Here is a 23,338-nt window from a genome sequence, read left to right as displayed (position 1 = left end):
CCTAAATGGGTCCGAACATAAGCCAAAATGGCCCAAAAGTCGGGCAGAAGGAAGTCGGACAAAGAAAGATGATGGCAGACACGGAGGTCGGACAAGATAAGGTCGGGCAAAGAAAGATGAGATGGCAGACACGGAGTTCAGACAGAAGGAGGTCGGGCGAAGAAAGATGAGATGGCAGACACGAAGGTCGGACAAGATAAGGTCGGGCGAAGAAAGGTGAGACGGCCGACATAGAGGTCGGTCAAAAGGAGGTCGGGCGAAGAAAGATGAGATGGCAGACACGGAGGTCGAACAAAAAGAAAGGTCTGTTAATTGGTTGGGTGAAGAAAGGGTCTGTTGGTTGGTCGCTTAATTAAGCGACCTGTTAATCGCCTGATCGATTGGCCGGTCACTTGGTCAAAACAGTAGTTTAGTCGCTTGAAAGGACGGTCAGTTGGTCGCTTGATTGGGCGACCAATGAATTGTCTGGACGAATAGTTGTTCAGCCGAGTAAAGGGACCAGATGGTGGTCGCTTGATTGGGCGACCAATGAATCGTCCGAACGAAGGGTTGTTCGGCCGTTTTAAGGGACCTGATAATGGTCGCCTGATTGGGGCGACCAATGAATCCTCTGGACGAATGATTATTCAGCCGATTGAAGGGACCAGATGGTGGTCGCTTGATTGGGCCGAACAACCACTCGTTCAGACAATTCATTGGTCGCCCAATCAAACAACCACCATCCGGTCCCTTCAAACGGCCGAACAACCACTCGTCCAGACGATTCATTGGTCGCTTAAACAAGCGACCAACTGACCGCCTTCTCAAGCGACTGAACTACTGTTTGACCAAATGACCGGCCAACTGATCAGGCGATTAACAGATCGCCTAATTAAACGACCAACTAATAGACCTTTCTTTCGACCGACCTCCGTATCGGTTGTCTCATCCTTCTTTGCCCGACTTCCTCTTTCGACCTCCAAATGCGACCTCATCTTGTCCGACCTCCGTGCCCGACATTATCTTGTTCGATCTCCGTGTCTGTCCTCATCTTGTCCGACCACCGTGCCCGACCTTATGTTGTCCGACCTCCGTATCTGACCTCATCTTGTCCGACCTCCATGCCCGACCTTATCTTGTCCGACCTCCATGTCTGACCTCATCTTGTCCGACCGCCATGCCCGACCTTATCTTGTCCGACCTCCGTGTCTGACCTCATCTTCTCCGACCGTCGTGCCCGACCTTATCTTGTCCGACCTCCATATTTGACCTCATCTTGTCCGACTTTTGGGCCGTTTGGCTTATATTCAGACCCATCCAGAATCCTATTGCCATTATTGATAACTCTTGATTTTGCCATATTTTATAGCTTATATTTATTTAATTAATTATTTATTTATGTCGAGTTTTGGTATTATTTATGTTAATTTATTCTAATAATTATATTCATTTCATCTTGTTTGTATAATATTAAATTATTAGTTTTTAAGTGTAATTTATAATTATTTTGGTGTATAAATTAAATTAATTGATGTGTTTCTTGAATTATATTTTTTGACATTATTTATGTGCTATTTAAGTATTTAATTTTAACTAAATTAATTTTGTTTAATAAGTATTATTTATTTAAATAAATGTTTATAAGATGTTCGTTATTTATATAGGTGAAATAATGCTTGAAAACTGATATGGGAGTCCAAAACTGGCCTTAAAAAGTGAAAAAATGGCTTCAGAAGCGAAAAAACAGTCACCGGCGTGAAAGTCAACAAAGTCAACGGTCAACGATAGAAAGTCAACGCGCGAAAGTCAAAGTCAGCCGAGCGCGGAAGACAAGCGACGGCCGCGCGGAAGGAAAGCGACGGCTGCACGAAAGTGCGCAAGCGCGGAAGGCAAGCGAGCGCGGAAAGCAAGCGGCGGCTGTATTTATGAGCGCAGAAACAAGCGACGGCTGCACGGAAACTTTGACATTGAAGTGAGTGAAGCGATGGCGGCTGGCACGAAACGCAAGCGGCGGCTGACACGGAAATATGATCGGAACGGAAGGCCATGCGTGGATGTGAGCGAAGCAGCGGCTGGTGCGGAATTTGACGGCTGGTGCGGACTCCATGAGCGGCGGCTGCATTAATTCTCGCTGCATTTATTGCCGCTGGGTCAGCAGCTGCATTTAATATCCGGACTCCCTTAGCTCTGCAAACCGATTTTCTCCCCATTTTTTCTTTTAATTCATGCATATTATTTTAACTAGTAAAATTCCTATCATATTTCTTCACCTCACCTTCACCCAAAAATTCCATGTTCGATTTGAATTGTTCAAATTGGATTTCGATAAGGTTGCGAAAGGACGATAGAAGAATCGACTATTTCAACCCTGTTTCATGCCAAAAGCAGATTCCGGGTAGTTCAACGTAGCTAAGTACACGGGAGCCTTGTCGACCTGCTTAGTTGCTGTTCTGAATTCAATTCCGATTAAAGAGAGGTAGGGGTAGAACCACTAGCGGAACAGTCGGAATAATAATTCATGGGGCATAGGTGGTGGTCTATTGGGTCACAGAAATCCCTAGTGACAGTAGAGTTTCTTGCTTATAATGTTCTTCGCCGGGTGTTGCTGAAGTCTCGTTGTAAATCCCCTAAGGTCAAGTACCAACCGAGTCGAAAATTGGCTTAAGCGAGCAAATACGATCACGCTCATTTCTCCGTGCCGCCCCGCAATTATACATATATTTATCACGCCATCATCATCCCGCTCATTTCATCCATGGAAATCTAGCCATTAAGGAACGCATAAGTCAAACACAAACGCCTCGCGTCATTCTTTTCGAGATACATATATTATAACGCTTTTTAGTTAGATTTAATTTCTGCAATTTATTTTTTCAGCTTCTTCGATTGCATTAATTCATTGCACTTTTTCTAATTAAATATAGGATATTCGCATATTCCCTGAGTTCGACCCGGACACTCACCGGTTAAAGAAATTTTTTTTATTTTTGACGAAATTTTTGGAGTTACTACACGAACACGCACGACACTATTTTCATTTTATACATATATTATTTTTTTTGTATCTTAAAAGATATTTTTAAAAAGACTCCAAAAATCTTCGATCAATTATGATTATTATTTTTTGTACTCAACAATAATATAAAAAAATACTTTAAACTAAAAATACAAAAAATAATACACCAGTTAAAAAAATTTAAATTATTAATCTATTTAAAATATCAATAGTAATATAATTAAAAATAAATAAAATTAATTATTATAAATAACTATATGCAATTGTGGCAGTATATTCAAATAAAATATTATATTTTTATAAAACCAATAAAATATAATTTAAATATCAATATATATATACATATAATATTTTTTTAAGAAAAAAATATTAGGTAGGAGGGTACAATGGTAAAATATGAAATTTAAATAAAATAAATTTTTAAATAAATTTAATAAAGGGGGATGAATTACGAAGGGCAGGGCAGAGCAGGGGGATGAATTACGAAGGGCAGGGCAGAGCAGGGGATGAATTACGAAGAGGTGGGGGTGGGGCATGGTGGAGAGCGACTGCTTACAGGACAGGACAGGGCGATCCACAAGAAAGAGGTCAAGTGTTCTTGGATCTCGATCTCGATCGATGCAATAGCAGGTGAGTCATTTCTGATTCTTTAATTCTCCATGTACTGCCCTTCTTGAGTCCTTAAGATTGCTTATCATTTTGTAGGGCTCCGCATCGATTGATCCTCCTGCAAATTTAATTTTAAGATCAGAATATATACAAGCAAGCTGCTGCTGTTTCGGGAACCATAAATGGTAATTTTAATTTCATTCTCTTCTTTTTGTGAATGTCATATATTTCTTTTGCTTCACTCTAGATTTTATTAAACACCACATGACAAGATTTTAATATGGAAGTTTGTTTATCTTGATTGACTAATTAATTATATTATTAGAGCAGAGCATACATACCTCATTTGAAATCAAATTTATGCTGTAATTTCTTAAGTTATTCGGTATTATTATTCTTCAAGTTGTTGATATATTATTGTTCATTATATTCTAGGCTATTAGATGATGCACAAGGTAACATACATGTCTACCTTCGACCAAATGTTAAATTATAAGTATGCACTCATTCACAAAAAGCCATATTTCTTTCTCAAGGTTTGGTAATTAATTACTCGATCCGAAAACAAAATACTAGCTAAGATTTATCGACATCTGAATAAGTATTTTTTATATGAAAAATAAACAATTGTGTAAATTTTTTAATATTATTTTGTCTTTTCTATGCATATACATACTAATATTTATTTTAAATCTTTTTAGATGCATACGAGAGAAAAGGGCCGGATGATCGGACAACCGAACCTATAATAGGGAGCACGAAATCTACACTAATCAAACAATGAAAGTGAGTAATTGTGCAATTCCAATGTTTGTCGAACCAACAGAATAGAGTAACATATATATCAAACTAACATACCTGATGTCAATGGTCATAACATCGGAATTGCTTCGGGGTTGTGGTGGCGGCGGTGGACAGGTATAATTTGGAGAAAATACCTGGGAAAAAATATAAGCACGGATCATGCATCAAGCTTCTAACAATATATATATAAGCATCGTGAGAATGAAAAATCAAACCTGATTGCAGATTTCACAGGTGGTGTCGCCCTTTTTATTGCACCATCTCTGAATACACTTCCTGTGGGCAAACTACATTACACCAAAACAAAATTCAATACACTTATACTTACTCATCATCAGTGCGGTCATAAGAAACAAGTAACAAACGGATATATTTAACTTGTAGTGATAAAATTCACAAACAAACTGAATTATCTCGTGAACTAGCTGCCAAACAAGTTTGAGTTCTTCAGCCAAATACAACTATGTCATCCTAGACAAAGAAAAAAAAATGCTATAATCCATTTGAGAACTTACACTACTTCCAAGTTTAAATCAAACGACAGAAAACTCATCAAGTAAATAATAAACTAAAACAAAATCATAAAAGTAGTCCCGCACAGTTCCTGGCATTCGCTGTTCATTTGCACCAAAAAAGTTCAAAAGTATGGTATGGGTGGGAATACCAACCATAAGTGTTTTTCACCTCCCACATTAGAATTTGGCATGGAATTGGAGAAGGCCTAATGTTTGGAAACATGTTCATGTTCCTGCCATAAAATCAGAATATTATTTCCAACTTGGTGAAAGTACCACGAAAGTAACTACAAACACTAACATCATTCTTTTGGGAAGATGTTTACCTACCAATGGTGGTTTTGAGTTATTTTTAACTATATTGTTAGGTCTCTCAGGTTCTTTATCTCTGTAAGTTTTCTCCTTGGTCCATTTTACAATAACCTACTTTTTTTCTCTATAAATAATAAGGATCGATAAGTGGTGATCATAAAACTAATCTTGGAATCTCTCTCACTCGACATTGCCTCAATGCTTAAAAAAGTGTGCATTGATTAATGGATAACCAATCAAAGGACGTACAACCATGGTGGGGAGTGTAAACAAATAGGAAAAGAAGCAAATATATCTTACTTGATAACAATTACTAATAAACATGAAATAAGAGGTTGTGTGTGAATGAGCAATGCAATCTCAATGAGTGGGGACATCAATCAATAAACTGTGCAGAGCAGCCAAAGGACAGGAAATTCAAAATTGAGAAAAAGGATGCAAGTAATGTACAGTTTGCATGTATGTATATATATATATATATTAACAAGATAAGAAAGCCCGAGAGGAATGGCAACAAGTCAACAAGGAAGCTTTAACTCTGAATCTCAATACACAGAAAGAATTTATATCAAAGCATTGGCTTATTAACTAGAGATTGATAATGTCTTCTTCCTTTTGTTCATTCCCATTTAAATATTGAAAATTTCTACCGAAGAAGTTGTAATCGAATCAATCCAGACAAAAGCAATGCGAAAAATATAATCGGAAAAGAAGGGGAGAAGAATAAACCTTGAGAGAGCCGCTACAAGCACAGGGAGCATCCATGTCTTTCTCGTCATCCTCCTCCTGGAAAATTCTGCACTCTCTCACATTCAAGCCCCCGGCGCCGGCTTTGTCTTCATCTTCGACTTCTCCCCCTTTCTGATGATCCCTGCCGCTGCAGTTGTCCGTCGTCGTCGTCGGCGTGTCTTGGCAAGAGGCGGAGGACGGCATTATCCTGTCGACGTAGACGACTACCACTTCATCCACCATTGACGCAGGTAGCTACTTGGAATTGAAGTGTGTTCGATTTTGAACAGAAAATTGCTGAGAATGGCGGTGGACGCGGTGGCGGTCAGGGCGTGGTTTGAGGGGGGAATAAAAAGGCGGAAAAGGACGATTTTACCCTGCTAATGAATTGCGGGCTATATCTTTCCAATTATTATTATTATTATTATTATTATTATTATATTCGTCCATGCCTCTGCCCGTCCGCTGTTATCATCCTTTCGATATACTTTTTGAACGCAAACAAAATCAACATAGCTATTATTATTATTATTATTTATGAAATACATTATCAAAATTTCGAGTAAAAAGTTTCAAATAATTACCTAACTAATCTTAATAAATCGCGTAAGCTGATTCAATGCATTTGTAATCAAAAGCAAGATTTGGTATTAATTATATATGATTCAATTGACTAAAATATTACAATAATATATTTATTTATACTTGTTATCATATCTTTTTATTATAAAAGCTTTTTTAAAAAAAAATATCAAAATAAAAAATATATGTGTTTAATTTGTATTTCAAATATACGATTTCAATAAAAATATATAATTCTATTCTACAAAATACTATTTAAATTAAAACCAACTACACACAAAGGAATACCTCCATAATTTTTATTAGAGTAATTGATTTTGATCTTTGTAAATGGCATATACAATCATTTAATTTATAGTAAAAAAATAATTTAAGACGATAGCATATATCTTTTAATAATTAATAAAATCATACTATAAGCAATACTGATCAAACATCATAAATATATAAGTAACAGTATACTTTTATTTGTCATTGTTAAGTTATAGAGAAACAATAATTGCTTATTTGGTGGGGCAGGCCAACAACATACATAATAAAAATAAAAAAATAAAATATATATAGATATATTTAAATAACTACATTGAATGCAATAATGTTGGTCTATTTTTGGTAGTTTATTCAAACTAATATGCTATTGTAAGATGGAAATATACCTTAAGAATAATATCTTTTCCACTGGACATAACAATAGTTTTGTTTGAAATTTTGTTGAAGATACAAAGTGCATTGGATCAAGCAATTCTTTAACAGTTTTAATCCAAATTTATATTATTTAGGAATTTGATTATACAGAAATGTCTCCAAGCAGCTACCACAACAGCTGCTACACCATTAAGCTCATAGTTAAATACTAATACATCATAAAAATAAATACTGCAGCTGTTTATAACAGAGTCGAGAAACCAAACCAGTTTTCGAAATTTAGGAGAGGATGATTGTGATTTCATTTCATCCAGAACTTGCAGCTGCCACTGTAGCATCTTGCAGCTCGAATTCCTTGGCATGAGGCCTTTCTGAGAAGTCGGGAGCTTTCGGGATCAGTCCAAGAAGCTTGAACATCGTCTGGTCTGCATCATAGTCGTTGTTTGGAGTTGTCAGCAACTTATCTCCAGTGAAGATTGAATTTGCCCCAGCAAGGAAACAGAGTGCCTGCTCGGGCATGGAGAACCGCACTCTTCCGGCAGAAAGCCTCACCATTGCCTTTGGCATCACAATACGCGCCGTTGCTATCATCCTGATCATCTCCCATATCTCAACCGGCTGGAAGAAGCATAGCATAGAAAAGCTATATATATTAGCAACCTTTAAATGATGTTACTTACTATATAAGTTTCTATCTCATCCCTCATGTCTGATGCCATTATTCTCCAATTTCTTAAATATTGACATCTAATATCTTTCACTAAGTTATTCCTCTAGTCTAATCTTCGGCTTTCTAACCCCCAAATTCTTCTGGCAAGCAGTATGAGCACACATTTCAGATCTGCCAAAAAAATCAGAGTGAAGTTAATATTACCTTCTGATCTTCAAGGGGTGTGCCTTTAACTGCAATGAGGGCATTAATAGGGACACTCTCCGGGTGTGCAGGGAGAGTTGCCAACGTATGCAATAAACCAACTCTGTCCTCCTCGGCTTCTCCAAGCCCAATTATTCCTCCTGTAACAGAAACATTGGAAGTGGCTTGTGCTTTAATAATCCAGTTGACGTAACTGGCAATAAAGAATGGATGTACACTTCAATACCTGAGCAGACATTGATGCCCGCTCCGCGAACATATTCAAGGGTTTGTAGACGCTCATCATAGCTTCTTGTAGATATAATGTTGGGATAGTACTCTCGTGAGGTGTCCAGATTATGGTTATAGGCTGTAAGTCCCGCCTCTTTGAGCTCTAAAGCTTGCTGCTTTTCCAGCATTCCCAAGGTGCAGCAGACTTCCATCCCCATACCCCTGATCAATTAAAACATTTCCAATAGTTTCAGATTATGACAAGTAATAAAAATGTACAATAACTCCACCCTGTATGAGAATGCACCAGTTGCCTATACAATATATGGACATGCAACCATGAGAATTTAGTAATGATGTCCAAGCACAGAACCAGGAAAAATACAGTCTGCTAATCTCACACATACGAATAAAATAATTGCCACAACAAATGTCCTGTGTTTGTTTGAAACCTCGGAATGCATTGCATGGTCATGGTTTGGTGGAACATGGAAGAGTTGTAGTACCAAAATTGTATCTTTAAGAGCTCATTACCTTATTTCTTGCACATACTCTAGGATTTGTTTGAAATTGGTCTTCCTTCCCACCGTATCTCTCCATGCAGCACCCATACAAAATCTGGTGCTACCAGCCTCTTTGGCCTGTTGGTGTGTACAAACAAACCCATATGATATGATTTGAAACGAAAAACATAAATCAAGTTGACATTAATAGTACACTTACTTCAGAAAACCAAACAGAAAATGCAGATCCTTAAGTTTCACTCTCAAGGTTAATTTACCCATCAAATAACATTGTATCAGCACTAAGATAGTTCATCAAGGAAAGAGAGACACTAGGACGTGCAAGCCTCTCAAATACTGCCAAAAATTTTCAAATGCTTTAACAACAAAAAAACTGAACCTTTTTTGCAGCCTCAAGAACCCCATCTTTGTCCATAAGTTTCTGTGCTTTCAGGCCAGTGTTGTACCTGGACGACTGAGGACAGTAAGAACAATCCTCACTGCATCCACCAGTCTTAATAGATAGAAGCGTACACTGTTGTACTTCCCTGAAATTGTGAGCGTGTCTATGAACTTGAGCCTGCAAAGATCAACAGCAATGTAATGCATATCTCTACATTCCACCAAAAGGTTTAATTTAGAAATGTACCATCTTAGATGTATTCATTCCTCCATAAAGACTAATCCTTTATTTAATAATTGGGTGACAAAGGATCTATCTTTTTATATGTACTACTAATACTTAATTCCTAACTTGTTAGGAAAGTTCCTCCCCTTAATTTCCCAATCATGACCTCTCTTATATCACTTTGTTGGCCGAAAATTCCAATAAAAAATTTATAGTAATAACAGTAGATCCGCAGTTAACACAAGAACGAGCAGTTGTTGAAATTAAATTACTAAGACACCACAGACAGAATCTTTCTTAACATGAAATATCTCACAATACACACTCACAAGTATAATTATCTCTTTATTTGTGTCCAAGGACGCTCTCTCATGTAGATCTTCAATGCTCCTGTGAGCAATTCACCTACTTCATCTACCCGAAAAATAGAACTCAATATTCAAACAAATTACATCAATAATATAGGCAGATAGGCATGACCAGAAGCATCCAACGTACCAAATTGACAATTGGACAAAAGGAACAGGAATTCAGAGAAAGCAAGCTCAAGAAGATTGCAGCATTCAATAAAGTAAAAACGAATCAACAGAGCAAAAGATGCATAATAATAACAAACGGGGCAACGAGAAAGAGGGAAATGCAAGCAACATACGGCATGAAACAGGAGATCAAGAATGGGCGATTCATAGATGGACTTAATCTCGTCCTTCCTCCAGTCATTTCTCGACCCCTGCGTTATGCACCTCTCCGCCTCCAGCGCCGCCGCAGACGAGGAGAAGCTGGCCGCCTGAAGATAGCCGAGAGGCCGCCGAATCGATCTCATTATCCACATCATTTCAGCTTTCCACAAACAAATTCCAGAATAGTTCCAAGAGAAAGCAATGGACGAAGAGTGAGGCGGATGGTCCTCGGTTACTCCGCCGGAGAAAAGCTCAAAAAGAGGGGCTGTGCTGCTCTTGTTGGTTAACTGAAGCTGTGTTTTTACCAGAAGATCGATTTATCATTTATTTTATTGGTTCATTGAAGTAGAGAGATAAATGAGTACTGCCAATATGGATCTCAAAATGGGTGGGTTGAACCCTACCCGAAAGGTAGGGTGCTGGGCTTAAAAACTTTCAGCCCGTTAAAAATTGGGCTAATTATTATTTATTATTATATATTGAAATTATATCATATATTTTGAAATAGTTTTAATTAATTTTTTTAATCAAATTTAATTATAATAATTTTTTAATAAATTACAAATTAGCATATACTTATATCTATAATATTAATATTTATTTCTTTTTTCTCATGTAATATGATCATATTATTGTAAATACGGGAATTTAGATAAAATATAATTAGTAAATAATTAAAAAATATATTAGTAAAAATAATTATAAATTAAAACTAAAATAACTAAATAATTTAATTAATATTAAAAAATTATAAATTATAAAATATAAAATATTTTATAATAAACTTAATTTATATATTTTTTTGTTATAATGTTATTATTTATTGTTTATCTTTATTAGTAAATTTAATAAATAACTAATATATAAAATATTTGATTGTTCCAAGACCTAATAATATAATTATTATTTTTATTATATTAGACAAATATATTTTGTATCATATTTTATAAATAAATTAATCAAAATACTTTTATTTTTTCTATTTATATAACACAAAGATAAAATAGATTTTCTCTTCCATTATCAAAACACAAAATTATTATATTTCCCCGCTATTACAATTTTAATATTTATTCCGCAACCGTCCCTTCTGTTAAAATTCCTCCCATCCCTTCCCTGAATATCCAACCAACCATTCTCGATTTTTTTATTTTATTTTATTTTATTTTATTTTTTCATTTCTTCCCTTGTTTTCATGCGAATTCGTACTAGTTTTGAATGTGAATAACCCTTTTATCCACAAAATCAATAACCCTAACCACACCTGGACAGGACCAGGAATGCAAACCACTTCCCAACTCCAATTGCAGAACCACTGTTGAACAACGAACCGCATACCTTGAAATTTTTAGAACAGGTCCGAGTCCGAATGATCAATATCAAAACAAGCGGCTCACGAGGATAGACCTTCTGTCTCTGCCCATCAATTTTTTTCCTCCAAACTAGGCTTTAAAGAGTGACTTTGGTACCTTCCAATAAAGCTGCCCTCCTCAACTTCTTACCTGAACACAGACCAGACCCTTCAACGCAATTCGTTCCTCGATGGTAGGGATTATTACGAAGTAACGTGATTTCACATATAAAATGGAGAGAAAGAAGAGAAGAGGGTAGTGAAAGAAGAAACCGAAAGAACATACCTCGAAGTGGACGGGGCTCCGCCTGCACGAAGTGGTTGTCGATCGAGATTGCGCGGTCGAAAACACGGCTGTGCTGTTAACTTTTTTCTTTAAAAGGTCCAGCGAAGACTTCTAAAATGAAGCCCTAGTGTGCGCTCGCTCTAAGTCGAATTACATTTATTCATTTTTTAATATATCAATTTCTTAGCTATGTTTGATAGAAAAATAAATAATAATAATAATAATAAATGTATTTTAATCTGGGGTGTGTTTTGGATCCGATTTTAATGGGCAGATTCATGCCTAAAAAATTTGAGTCGGGTGCGGGCTATGGAGTTTGAGTTTTAGATTCGATCGGTTCCGGGTTTTACTCCAACTCCGAATCGAACTCGAATATTTTAATAATTATTATAATTTATTTATATTTTTTTATTTAAAAAATTTTAAATATAAAAAATAGAAATTTAATTCTAAATCAAATTATTTTTGCCTTTGTTTCTCCTACAATTCACTAAGAACTATAGTAAATATTTTATTGTTATTATGTTTAGAACTATAATTTTTTATATTTTGACACATACTTTTTTTTTAGTATTAAATTATTTTTAAAAGTTTTTATTTTATTTTCTTTTAAAAAAAATGAGTTTGTCGAGTTAACCCTGAAGGCGGGATGGGTCCTGAGGCCGGGTTAAAGTGGGACGGGTCGGGTCTTGAGTCATAACCTGAGGCCAGGTTGAAGTGGGATGGGTCGAGTCTTGAGTCATAATATTTTCTAGCAAGGCGGGTCCCGAATCCTTCAAAACCCGTCCTGAAGTCGCCCCGTTGATATCTCTAATTCCAAGGGATGTTTGTAGTATGTTTGGTTCAAATAAAGGGAGGGGAGGGAATTTAATGAAAAGAAAAAAAAAAGTTAAGGAAGAAAAGAAAATATTAAAATTGTAATATTGTGTTTGCAAGAGACGAGGAAAATAATATTTTTATATTTATTAGACAATGAAAAAATTATTATATTATATAAACAAATAAAAATAAAATATTAAATAAAATTTGATTAATTTATTCATAAAGTATAACACAATTTATTTTTTTAATACAATAAACAAAAAATTATATTATAAAGTATAGAAAAGAATAAAAATTCTCCCCTCTAAATTCCCAAAATTGAAAAAAATAAAAATTTTAAAAAGTTAACATCTCATTGCTCTCTTCTCCTTTCCTACTCTCTAAAAAATTGAACCAAAACACAATTTTTTGAAAATTGCATCTCTTCCCCTCCCCTGTTAAACCCTCGAACCAAATAGACCCGTAGGCTTGGTTGGAAGATGAATGTGAGAATAATACTCACACACTTTTAAATTTGCAATGGATTTTGATGTTATAAATTTGCAATGGATTTTAGTGACATAGGGCATGTTTCTTTAATCAAAATCTTTTTAAATGCTTCTTTAATCAAAATTTTTTTAAATTTTACTATTAGAACTCTGTATTTTTTAAAATATATATATATATATATTTATTTTTATAATATCCCATCAAACATTATTTTAATATAAAATCCAATCAAACTTAACAAAAAGAACCACACTCAGTAATAATAAAATTAGGATATTTATTAAATATTATTTTAATGGAATCTCTCCTAAACAAGCCCAAACAAACAGACATTTGATATCAGTCTTTCTTGCCCTATTAGTGTGGGATATATTTTTATATCAGTCTTTCTCCCTCTAATCATGCGTGTGCATATGTTTTTTATTCATCTTTGTATGGAATCTCTCTTGAATTCTCTTCTCTCTCTCTCTCTCTCTCTCTCTCTACAGCAAAGGATAGAAAGAAGTTAGTTGAGGAGGACTAACAACATAAGTACATACATACTACAATGGAATGGTACTTGTATGGAATGAAGTGAGACCGATGACATGTATCGAAAATAAGATCAAGAAGCTCAATGAAATGAATCATTCCAAATATACCAAAAGGGGGAAAAGGTGATCCCAAACATACACAAACAAACAAGTACACCCTTCCCTATCTATTGTTGTCGGAAATAAATTCTACAATCTTACTTCATTATACATGCTCTATTCTATTCTATTCTATCCGAATGAAGTAGATTTCTTTAAGCATGCATGGAATCGAGTTAAATGTGTTGTTTAATCATACACACATATATATAACAAGTATTTGCATCAAAATACTTACTTAACTCAAATCGAATGATGGAAATACACAAACTAGTGCGCACCTACTGTTATGTTCAATACTCATCATTTGCAGTAGAAGATTTCAATCGCGCCTTTTTAAACAAAACATGATGATGATGATGCTATTTTAGGCGGACTCATCCTCAGATTTCTCAATCTCAAGTGTGGCATTGAATCCAAAGTCATTTCCAGGGACAAACAGCGACTTTAGTTCTTCTGCAGTTTGTATGGTGTTGATCTTGTTGTCCTTAACCGAGAGATTCTCCTGGAAGAAAGAGTTAAAAAGATTTAACAAGGTTGAACGATTGCCTGTCATGAGGAAAAGACGGTTGAAGAGGATGGTAGGTCACAGATGAGAATGAACCTTCTTGGCATAATCAGCCAATGTCGTGCTCACAATTTCCTGAATGACAAAATTGGTAACTCGATCTTCACCAAGAATCTGTACAAGGAAGTCCTTCGGGACCTGCTCTTTAAAGTTTTAAGCATTAGTATCCAGTAGTTCCACAGTAAAGTGATAGTGGAAGGAAATTACATGAATCCATCGCACGCACAAACTGTACAGGGAATTATACTTGCATCAGAATAGAAAAAATTTGAAAGGAAAGGAATTTCACACGACTCTGCATTTCCTGGCATATGTGGTGTGGTATCAAGTTTCCATCCAAAATGAACAATAACAAGGATATGTATTTGATGAGCATAGAGATTAGCTACATCAAGTTATATGAGATGGGTGTCTTCAGGGTGTGGATGAAATATAATTAACGTTGAAACCATTCTTAGTACAGTAGAGACTGAACAGTTAGCTTCTTCAACTGCATTTTGTAACATTTAAGATTTCGGAACAATTTTCTAAGCATGAACTGTCTGAATTATGAGGTAGAATTATCAGAGGCAGCAGACGCATTGTTACGATCAAGTAGACTTTACCTAAGTTTGTCCCACCCCACAAGTAAGTTTGTTTCTCTTAAATCTGTACACTACACCACTATGCTCTTTTAACAGATTGTGATGTTAATATTTAGACTATTCAAACAACTTCTCGAAACAAATACTTTTAAGTAATTCTTTCCTCAAATATAGCTGTCATTTATCGAAAATTTTCTTCTACATAAACCATAAGTGGTGTGAATGGAAGGACCACAATCCACCACATTATGAATAACCAGTAAAATAGAGAGTATGACAAGACATTAAACACCCACTACGTTTATATTTTGTAAGGAAAAAAACTAAACTCGGAAGGGTTAGAAAAGAAGTCATTGGAAAAAAAAAAAAAAAAAAAACAGATTAATGTACCTTGGATGTCTTCCCTGCAGAAGAAACCATTGACACAAAAACAGAAGGCAATCAGAATATGCATTTGTCTAGAAATATTAAAAAAGATAATGATCAGTATAGGAAGCAGAAGGCATAAAAAGAATGTTGCTACAATGCAAAAAAAAACATATTTAAAATCACTGAGAGTTCACTGAAATACAAAACGGACAAGATTCTATTACGAGCAAATGCAATAGTTAGTACCTCCTTTTTCCCTGCGAAAACCAGGCACAGGTGGAGCTGTACGGGCCAAGGTTCTCAGAACTTTATCAAACACTATCTGTGTTTCTTTACCTGCCAAATCTACCCTAACCTGACCAAGAAGAATATTGTAGAGAATCAAAAGTGATGTTTAACCAAAATGTTGAATCAACCACAAAAGCTACGCCAGTCAAAAAGCTTGGATCCTCTGTTGAAGAAAAATTAGGATGATGAATTGAATGAGACACTTATCATTAACGAGAAAGGACAAGGGCAAGAGCTATTGAGTCAAGAGAGGATTACTAGTTCATAATGCACTGCAGTAATTAAAATTTGAACATGGCACATTACACATGGAAAATCACAGTGGTTGAAACCCTATATTTGCAACATCCTTTCATGGTGTTTGTGGAGTAACAATGCACCTTTTTTATAATTTGTTTTTATTCTTGGACGACACCTTGCACTTTTGGTGAATGAGAACAATAAACGTCCCTGTCAATTGATTGTGCAATGTATTAATATTCTATATTAGAACTTATACTATGATATATAAATATTAAATCATCACTGAACTATACAAGCCCATTGAGGACATTCATGATGCATATATAGTATGTCCTTTAAGTTGTAGTGTTTGTAATGTAAAATTTTATTGTATTGAAGGCTGGCCCACGACTTAGTCTCTTTGTCTTAGCTATGCCACCAAACACACATGTTTCAAGTATTATAATAGTGCGTTTTCCAATAGATGTTTGTTTTTCCTTTCAAATTACAAATGAAGTCTTCTAGGTTATGAAGACTACTAAGTTAAAAGTTAAAAAATACCAATTATTTGATAAAATCATGGAGTGAATGCTACCAGGCTGGAATGTAAAACAACTGAGAACAGAAGATTGGTCAAGAGAATCTAACTTGCATCTTATCATCTTCTATAGACTCCACGACAATCTCCACATTTTTAATGCTTATTGCGTTCTTTTCCGGATCTCTAATCGATGCCTCTAGACCTGTATTTGCAAATTGAGTTATACTTTCATAGAATCATAGAAGGGGATCATAGAATCACAGGTAACTACATTACCTGAACCAACAGCAGATATTGGCTTGAGTAGAAGTCTCGTTCCTGCCTTTGAGGGGCCACAGTGAGCTAATGACCTGATATTCACTAGGTGAACAATTGGTATTGTAACAGCATTGCAAGGGCATTAAAAGGTCCATGAAAGTTGCTGATAAAAAGTGAGATCATACAAACGTGATGAATTGCATATGCAAAGCTCTTGTCTTGAGCATTGCATACTTGAAATAACTTCCATTCCACTTAAATAGTGATTAACTTAAAGTGTATGGATACGGACATCATACACTACAAGCAATTTCTAATACTTAAATAAAGTCGGGAGTAATCACATCCCAAAAGCGGGCATGAAGTACCTTGGGCATGTTAATTTCGTCTCCGGGATGTAGTTGATACAGCGTACACACATTCCAACATGGCCGGGCTTTGAACGGCAAACCACATCTATCTGGAGCAACCATTACCATAAAGGTAGCAAGGATTCAACTCACGCCACGTTACAAAGAGGAAATTATTAAATTCATAACGAGTTAAGCAGCAGCTTAGGTCGATGACAAAATCCCGCAAATCTAAAAAACAACACATTCTTCAGAAATAAATAATCATCAAAGCAGATAGACAATGTGAGAATTAGCAAGATTTTCTCTAAGCCACTCCAAAATAATAGAACATATAACTTTAATGCTCCTATCCAAATATTTTTCTCGCAATATTTTAGTAGAAACAAAACGAAAATTCTGATGCACTTTTGACTCGCTCCGCTCCACATATATTTCTAGTTATGTTTCCAGACTCGACAATTGCAAAAATTATATAGCGCCTGTACCCAGTAACATTATATAATCATTTTCAAATATTGGTGGTGATGGAAATGCGGAATGCAAGACACACGTTTTCCAGAGCGAGTTCATCAACGACAACAACAACTGGAAGGAGTCAAGAACAAAGGTTGAATTAATTGGTACCCGAGGCTGGTGAAATAATCGATGAAATAGTGTTGCCGGTGCCATCGCCGCCATGGTTTTCACCGTCTCAAAGAGCAAAACAGAAGAGAAAGCCAACGATGCGCTGATGCGAACGGATAGGAGGAGGAGACTAGCGCTTCACTAATATAAATAGTACAAAATTCACGATTATATATATGTATGTATGCATAGGCATTTTTTATGCAAATTATTTGATTGGGTTGTTTCTTTTGATGGGTCCACGACAATTTGGTTTGTGATAGGTATTTTTATATGGAAATCTGAAGTTTCGGAGTCAAAAAAAAAAAAAAAAAAACCATATTTTTAAAAATTATTACATTGAACACATATATAACTATTATATCAAATAATAATTTTTAAAAAAATTCTATGTTCATTAGGTTTGTATAAGCAGAAATCTAATAGTATATAAAATAAAAGTTTATGATTTTCTGAGAATACTTTTCATAAGAATTCCGTTCCGTTATAAATTCAATACTGTGTTTTCCAGCGATTTAATCCGATTCGGCGATTGAAGTTTGAGCCATCAGCATTAGCAAGCCTGAATGAAGTTTATTATAACATAGACAAAAACATAAAAAAAAAAACAAATGGATGTGTGATCTTGATTCTTTAGCAGCCCTACAATACAATACAAACAAACAAACATGCCTCTTCTTCTTCATTGGATTCTTGATCATAGGGTAGATCCCCCCTAAATAAATATTTTTGAACCAAACAGGTTACATAAACCTCATTTTAGTCAAGCCTACGGGTAAAGGCATCTCTCTCTCTCGAACTCAATTTGTATGTATATTCATCGCTGTGCTCACAAAAGAAAAGACCTGTATCAACAACCCCACAAATGGAGCCAACACAAGAATCCACACTTCATAATGTCAGATGAAGCCTATCAAAATCTCATGTCAAATAACGTCGATCATAACAAGAAACATAAACATTGGTAAAATCCTCATCATCACATAATTAAAACCACACTGTTTAACCAAAACAAAAAAATAAAGGGTTCAGAAATAAAATAACATTCCACCAAAAATAAACTGAAATCACACCCATCACAAAATCGGCCCTGAACTTGATTGCATTTGGTATCTCATGGAAGGCGAACAGTGTATATAACCAACACAAAATCAGTCGCCCTTTCTCCGGAAGGAGCAGCCCTCAGTGAGCCTGGCGCGCCCGCCTGTTGGTTGACACAGCACGGTCTGGCAGTTCCCGCACACCACCACTGTCTGCGAATGACTAAACACTGTGGTTCTGAACAAAGAAACATCATCAACCCACAAGGATCAGAAGACACATATGCTTTGCTTTGAAACTAGTTTATAAACCCAAAATCAAACACGATGTCTTTAATCTATAATGTACAACCTCCCCTAATTAACCCCTCACTATAAACCTTAAAAATAGAATACCTACACAATCCAACCAGCCATTGCATTATATAATAAATAATTTTTTTATATATAAAAAAAAAAAGCAATGTTTCGTTTGAGTGACTACCGTGCTACATTATAGTATTACAGCTAGTTACATACTTAGCTTCATTGAGAAGCACACCAATTTGGTACCATCAAACTAAAATATGGTTTGGTAACGCAAACCTACCATGAAGCAAACAATCACTCTAAATAGTTTGTGGAAATATATCTCAGGTAAACTTAACCATAGTATCTCATTTGAAATATAGTAACAATTACCTTTAAATGTATAAATATATATTTCACATGTTTAGTTTGATGGACAGAAACACAGGAAAAAGGCTGCGTATCAGTGAGGCAAAACCGTGACTTAGTAATATGATGATCTCAATAATAGGGCATTTTGATTGAAAATTATAACAGAAATCATGCAATATTATATAATTCGATATAACTAATATATATCCTAAAAATATATAAGTGATAAATCGTGGCCTAGGTAGTCTTTCACATGAAATACAAATACTTGACTAATTTTCTGTATTTAACTCAAAATTCCACAAGCTATTTCACACGCACAGTCACAACAGAAGGCAATCTTTAGAAACCAAGCAGATTCTGTCTGTGCATATTGGATAATTCGATTCCAGAAAATAAAAATATGGATGTAACTTACATGTTGAAGCATCCTTGACACTTGACATCCTATAATTAACAAAAGCAAAAAGGTTACACAGCAATTAAAAAACAAGAAACCAAAAAAAAAAGGCATCAACGATTATATATGTGATATATGCCAACAGCGAACCAAAGAAGAAAAAACAAGGCGCAATACCATGAAGAAAGAGTTTGGAGATTGAACGAGACGCTTGAGCTTGTGCTTCCTCTTCTCAAGCTCCGCCGGTGGGTTGAGCAAATCGTAATCATTTGAGAGAACCTGTTCGGAAAAACCAGATCAAATAAGGACCAAAAGTGATTGAAGCACAACAAACAACATTGACAAGAGCGGCCACAGACTTACCATCTTTGCTTCCTATGAAATGGGCGAAGAGGTTCGCGAGGAGATGCAGAGCAGAAGCAGAAGAGGCGGAGAGTGAAGCTAGGGTTTTGAAACGCTTTATATAGTCATTCATTCAGTCCGGCACGTTTGTTTGGGCTTCTGTATTGCACGTCCATCAATCGGAGTCTGGCCCAACAAAAAATTATACACTGTGCATAAATAAAGTTGTTTTAATTGAAATACATTTAATAGTTCGACCCGTAGAATTAAGCGGTAAAGTAGTAGTAGTATTACGTTTAAAAATAATAGTAGCAGCAGCAGCAGCAGCAGTAGTAGTGTACTAACAATAATAACAACAAACAGGCTGGACCAGTGCACTCGACAGACAACGCTACATTATAAGTATATATAACTCCAACCACCATATTTAATACTGCAATTATTCAATCAGTTTATTAATTTATTTGGTTCACATATATCTAATTATTGCAACCATGTTACACAAAATTACTTTAATTATTCCACTATTTTCATTTTTCAAGATTTTTTAATAAAACCATAAGATTAGACAGTAAATATAGATAGGCAAACCCTAAGTTTGTTTAATTGATCATTTTGATTTGAATAAGAAAAATAGTAGATATAATAACAAAAAAATGACAAATAAACATCTGTTTTGTAGTACTAGTATTTATTTTCAATTGAATGTGCGCCCTTTCTTTGTCAAAATATATGCTTAAAAAATTAGTCTATAGTTCATATTAAAAATAAATATACCCAGATTAATTTAATTTTTATTTAAAACTTAAAAACAAAATAAATGTTATCACACATCATATATATTGATAGGTGTCATTTATTTATGTTGATGAATCACCCAATTTTGATGACTAATGATTTTGTAAATTGTCTGTAAATAAGCCCAAAATCTTGTGTAATAAAAGTGTGATTTTGATTTCATTTTACTTTGTCTCGCTCGGCTCTCTCTATTATCATCTCTCTAAATTTTAACAAATCACACACATACATACATATATAAGCTATACATATATATATATTATATATTATTACTATAGTTATATTTTATATATTTCATAACACGTTATCAGTACTAGGCTTTGCCGATGAAGTGCACATAATAGATAGCATATTCTTTTGTTGTTTTTGTTGTATTACTCGGAAGATTACGGAATTTCTGGTAAGTATTTATTTTCTTTTAATTATGTCTAATATAGCAAAGTTTGAATTTCCTCCACTGGCAATTACCGGAAATAATTATATGCCGTGGGTAATGGATGTCGAAATGCACCTCGAGTCCACGGGGCTTTCGAAAACAATAATTAGTGAAAATGAATGCACAAATCAAGAACGTGCAAAGGCAATGATTTTCTTGCGTCATCATATTGACGAAGCCCTAAAAATGGAATATTTAATGGTGAAAGATCCATTTGAACTATGGACAAATTTGAAATGTCGATTTGGACACTTGAAATCTGCTATATTACCGAAAGCGAAACATGCATGGCAACACTTGCGTTTGCAAGATTTTAAAACAGTTGCTGATTATAATTCCATGATGTTCAAAATCACGTCCCAGTTAAGATTTTGTGGAGAAAATATTTCTGATAGGGATATGTTGGAAAAAACATTTACCACGTTTCATGCCTCTAATATAGTTTTACAGCAACAATATCGAGAAAGGGGTTTTAATAAATATTGTAATCTTATTACTTATCTACTTGTTGCTGAACAGAATAACGAATTATTGTTAAAAAATCACGAATCGAGGCCAACTGGTGCGAGTCCATTCCCTGAAGTGAATGCGACTCAGTGTTTAAATAATATGCCTAGATTCTACCGCGGACGAGGTCGCGGACAAGGCAGTGGACGTGGATTTAGTCGTGGACGTGGATTTGGTCGTGGACGTGGAACGAGACGTGGACGTGGAGCAGACCGTGGATGAGGTCGTGGCAGGTTTGTTTATTACCGTCAGGGATATTTTGATGAGCATGAATCAAATAGGCCTATGAAGCGGCCTCATAACGATATTGGTCAGAGTTCAAAGAAAAACGAGGATAAGTGTTATCGTTACGGAATGACAGGGCATTGGTTCAGAAATTGTCGTTCCAATTCTTATTTTGTTGAGCTGTACCAAAATTCCCTGAAACAGAAAGACAAAGTGCCTGAAGAAGTTAAAGCACCGGAAAATGTCAATCCCCCATAAATTAATTTTTCAGAGAATGTTGCCGATGGAAGTGGGGGTGATAAATGTAATGATAATACGCAGCTAGATGTATCTGATTTTCTAGTACACCCTGAAGGTGGGTACTATGAAAATCCCGGAAATGCGATATAAAATGCATATAGATATGTGTATATATTTTTGTAACACATGTAGTTTTTGCTCCCTACATTTTGTAATGATATGACAGCTATGTATTTTCTCCAAATTTTTGATATATTTATTCTTATATTTCTCCCAAAAGAATAAATATGAATGCTGAGCACGTTATAATGAATAATATGAAAGACAGTTCATGTCTCATTGATAGTGCATCAACGCACACCATTTTGAAATATAAGAAATATTTCACCAACCTAAAGTTGGGAAAAATTGAGGTGAATACCATAAGTGGTTGTGCGAAGTTAATTGAGGGCTCTGGAAGAGCAATAATATTTCTCCCCGAAGAAGTAAAACTTGATATCCAAAATGCACTATATTCTAGTAAATCTCAAAGAAATTTGTTGAGTTTTAATGATATTTGCAAAAATGGATATCATATTGAGACATCAAGTGTGGCAAATAATGAATTTTTGTTGCTTACAAAATTCATTGATGGACATAAATATATATTAGAAAAATTGCCTTCATTGTCTTCCGGATTATATTGCACAAAGATTAATGTGGTTGAAACATATCTGGTAGACCAGAAGATTACAGATTTTATGATTTGGCATAACCGGTTTGGGCATCCCGGTAATACTATGATGAGACGAATTATTGAAATTACCAATGGTCATAACTTGAAAGATCAAAGAGTATTAAATACAAATGAGTTTATATGTGTTGCTTGCTCAAAATAGAAGTTAATAACTAGACCATCACCGGCAAAAGTGGGAACTGAATCCCCTTCATTTTTAGAACGAATTCAGGGTGATATATGTGGACCTGTAGATCCACCAAGCGGACCATTTCGATATTTTATGGTACTTATCGATGCATCTACTAGATGGTTGCATGTGTGTTTATTATCTACCCGCAATTTGGCATTTGCGAGGTTGCTTACTCAAATAATTAGATTACGAGCTCAGTTTCCACATCACCCAATAAAGAAAATTCGTCTTGATAATGCTGGTGAATTTTCATCTAAGACATTTGATGATTATTGCATGTCTATTGGAATTGACATTGAATACCCTGTA

General features: G+C 35.2%; 4 protein-coding genes and 1 long non-coding RNA gene across 7 annotated transcripts; 1 reads left to right on the top strand and 4 right to left on the bottom strand.

Annotated features, from left to right (window-relative positions):
- The first annotated feature begins 3,478 nt into the window (after positions 1-3,478).
- Positions 3,479-4,701, top strand: LOC127248290 (uncharacterized). 2 transcript variants are annotated; one of them, XR_007838053.1, is made up of 4 exons: positions 3,479-3,625; positions 3,701-3,789; positions 4,306-4,390; positions 4,523-4,701. It is a non-coding gene; the product is annotated as an uncharacterized LOC127248290 (long non-coding RNA). The 2 variants fall into 2 exon arrangements; XR_007838052.1 differs by having other exon boundaries at positions 4,306-4,698.
- On the bottom strand, positions 3,600-6,327 carry LOC127248288 (uncharacterized). 2 transcript variants are annotated; one of them, XM_051270567.1, is made up of 5 exons: positions 5,965-6,327; positions 5,093-5,156; positions 4,624-4,695; positions 4,463-4,542; positions 3,600-3,722 (listed from the first exon to the last, which is right to left on the bottom strand). In XM_051270567.1, exons 1-5 carry the CDS (start codon positions 6,012-6,014, stop codon positions 3,677-3,679), a joined length of 312 nt encoding a protein of 103 aa, XP_051126524.1. In that variant the 5' UTR covers positions 6,015-6,327; the 3' UTR covers positions 3,600-3,676. The 2 variants fall into 2 exon arrangements, with proteins under 2 accessions (XP_051126524.1, XP_051126523.1); XM_051270566.1 differs by lacking the exon at positions 5,093-5,156.
- Positions 6,328-7,288: 961 nt separating this feature from the next.
- Positions 7,289-11,872, bottom strand: LOC127248352 (biotin synthase, mitochondrial). The gene is made up of 8 exons (XM_051270644.1): positions 11,724-11,872; positions 11,425-11,588; positions 10,059-10,379; positions 9,179-9,358; positions 8,810-8,916; positions 8,292-8,497; positions 8,066-8,205; positions 7,289-7,809 (listed from the first exon to the last, which is right to left on the bottom strand). Exons 3-8 carry the CDS (start codon positions 10,239-10,241, stop codon positions 7,498-7,500), a joined length of 1,128 nt encoding a protein of 375 aa, XP_051126601.1. The 5' UTR covers positions 10,242-10,379; positions 11,425-11,588; positions 11,724-11,872; the 3' UTR covers positions 7,289-7,497.
- A 1,965-nt stretch (positions 11,873-13,837) lies between these two features.
- On the bottom strand, positions 13,838-17,638 carry LOC127248378 (uncharacterized). The gene is made up of 8 exons (XM_051270690.1): positions 17,474-17,638; positions 16,865-16,956; positions 16,515-16,588; positions 16,346-16,440; positions 15,434-15,542; positions 15,209-15,222; positions 14,271-14,372; positions 13,838-14,171 (listed from the first exon to the last, which is right to left on the bottom strand). The coding sequence occupies exons 1-8, from the start codon at positions 17,525-17,527 to the stop codon at positions 14,034-14,036; spliced, it is 678 nt and encodes a 225-aa protein (XP_051126647.1). The 5' UTR covers positions 17,528-17,638; the 3' UTR covers positions 13,838-14,033.
- A 732-nt stretch (positions 17,639-18,370) lies between these two features.
- LOC127248365 (40S ribosomal protein S27-2) lies at positions 18,371-20,078 on the bottom strand. Its single transcript, XM_051270667.1, has 4 exons — positions 19,937-20,078; positions 19,751-19,852; positions 19,592-19,620; positions 18,371-18,751 (listed from the first exon to the last, which is right to left on the bottom strand). The coding sequence occupies exons 1-4, from the start codon at positions 19,937-19,939 to the stop codon at positions 18,625-18,627; spliced, it is 261 nt and encodes an 86-aa protein (XP_051126624.1). The 5' UTR covers positions 19,940-20,078; the 3' UTR covers positions 18,371-18,624.
- Between the last annotated feature and the right edge of the window lie 3,260 nt (positions 20,079-23,338).

This window comes from Andrographis paniculata, unplaced genomic scaffold, assembly GCF_009805555.1.
Source record: "Andrographis paniculata isolate CXL003 unplaced genomic scaffold, ASM980555v1 Contig33END, whole genome shotgun sequence".
In the NCBI taxonomy this organism is placed as follows: Eukaryota; Viridiplantae; Streptophyta; class Magnoliopsida; order Lamiales; family Acanthaceae; genus Andrographis; species Andrographis paniculata.
The sequence above is the reverse complement of the archived record's forward strand: the minus strand, read 5'-3'. Positions and strand labels throughout refer to the sequence as shown.

Bases quoted from the DNA above. Each gene is read 5' to 3' on its own strand.
- LOC127248288 (XM_051270566.1), bottom strand. From the start codon at position 6,207: ATGGTGGATGAAGTGGTAGTCGTCTACGTCGACAGGATAATGCCGTCC. The intron at 4,696-5,964 runs GTTTATTCTTCT...GGTGTAATGTAG, and splicing joins CTTGTAGCGGCTCTCTCAAG to TTTGCCCACAGGAAGTGTAT. The intron at 4,543-4,623 runs GTTTGATTTTTC...ATTTTTTCCCAG, and splicing joins CCTGTGAAATCTGCAATCAG to GTATTTTCTCCAAATTATAC.
- LOC127248352 (XM_051270644.1), bottom strand. From the start codon at position 10,241: ATGATGTGGATAATGAGATCGATTCGGCGGCCTCTCGGCTATCTTCAG. The intron at 8,498-8,809 runs GTAATGAGCTCT...TTAATTGATCAG, and splicing joins GAGTATGTGCAAGAAATAAG to GGGTATGGGGATGGAAGTCT. The intron at 7,810-8,065 runs GTAATATTAACT...TGCTTCTTCCAG, and splicing joins CACCCCTTGAAGATCAGAAG to CCGGTTGAGATATGGGAGAT.
- LOC127248378 (XM_051270690.1), bottom strand. From the start codon at position 17,527: ATGGCGGCGATGGCACCGGCAACACTATTTCATCGATTATTTCACCAG. The intron at 15,543-16,345 runs GTTAGATTCTCT...CTTCTTGGTCAG, and splicing joins TAGAAGATGATAAGATGCAA to GTTAGGGTAGATTTGGCAGG. The intron at 14,172-14,270 runs GTTCATTCTCAT...TCTTTCTTCCAG, and splicing joins TGGCTGATTATGCCAAGAAG to GAGAATCTCTCGGTTAAGGA.
- LOC127248365 (XM_051270667.1), bottom strand. The intron at 19,621-19,750 runs GTATTGCGCCTT...TGTTAATTATAG, and splicing joins CTCCAAACTCTTTCTTCATG to GATGTCAAGTGTCAAGGATG. The intron at 18,752-19,591 runs GTAAGTTACATC...TTCTTTGTTCAG, and splicing joins TGTCAAGGATGCTTCAACAT to AACCACAGTGTTTAGTCATT.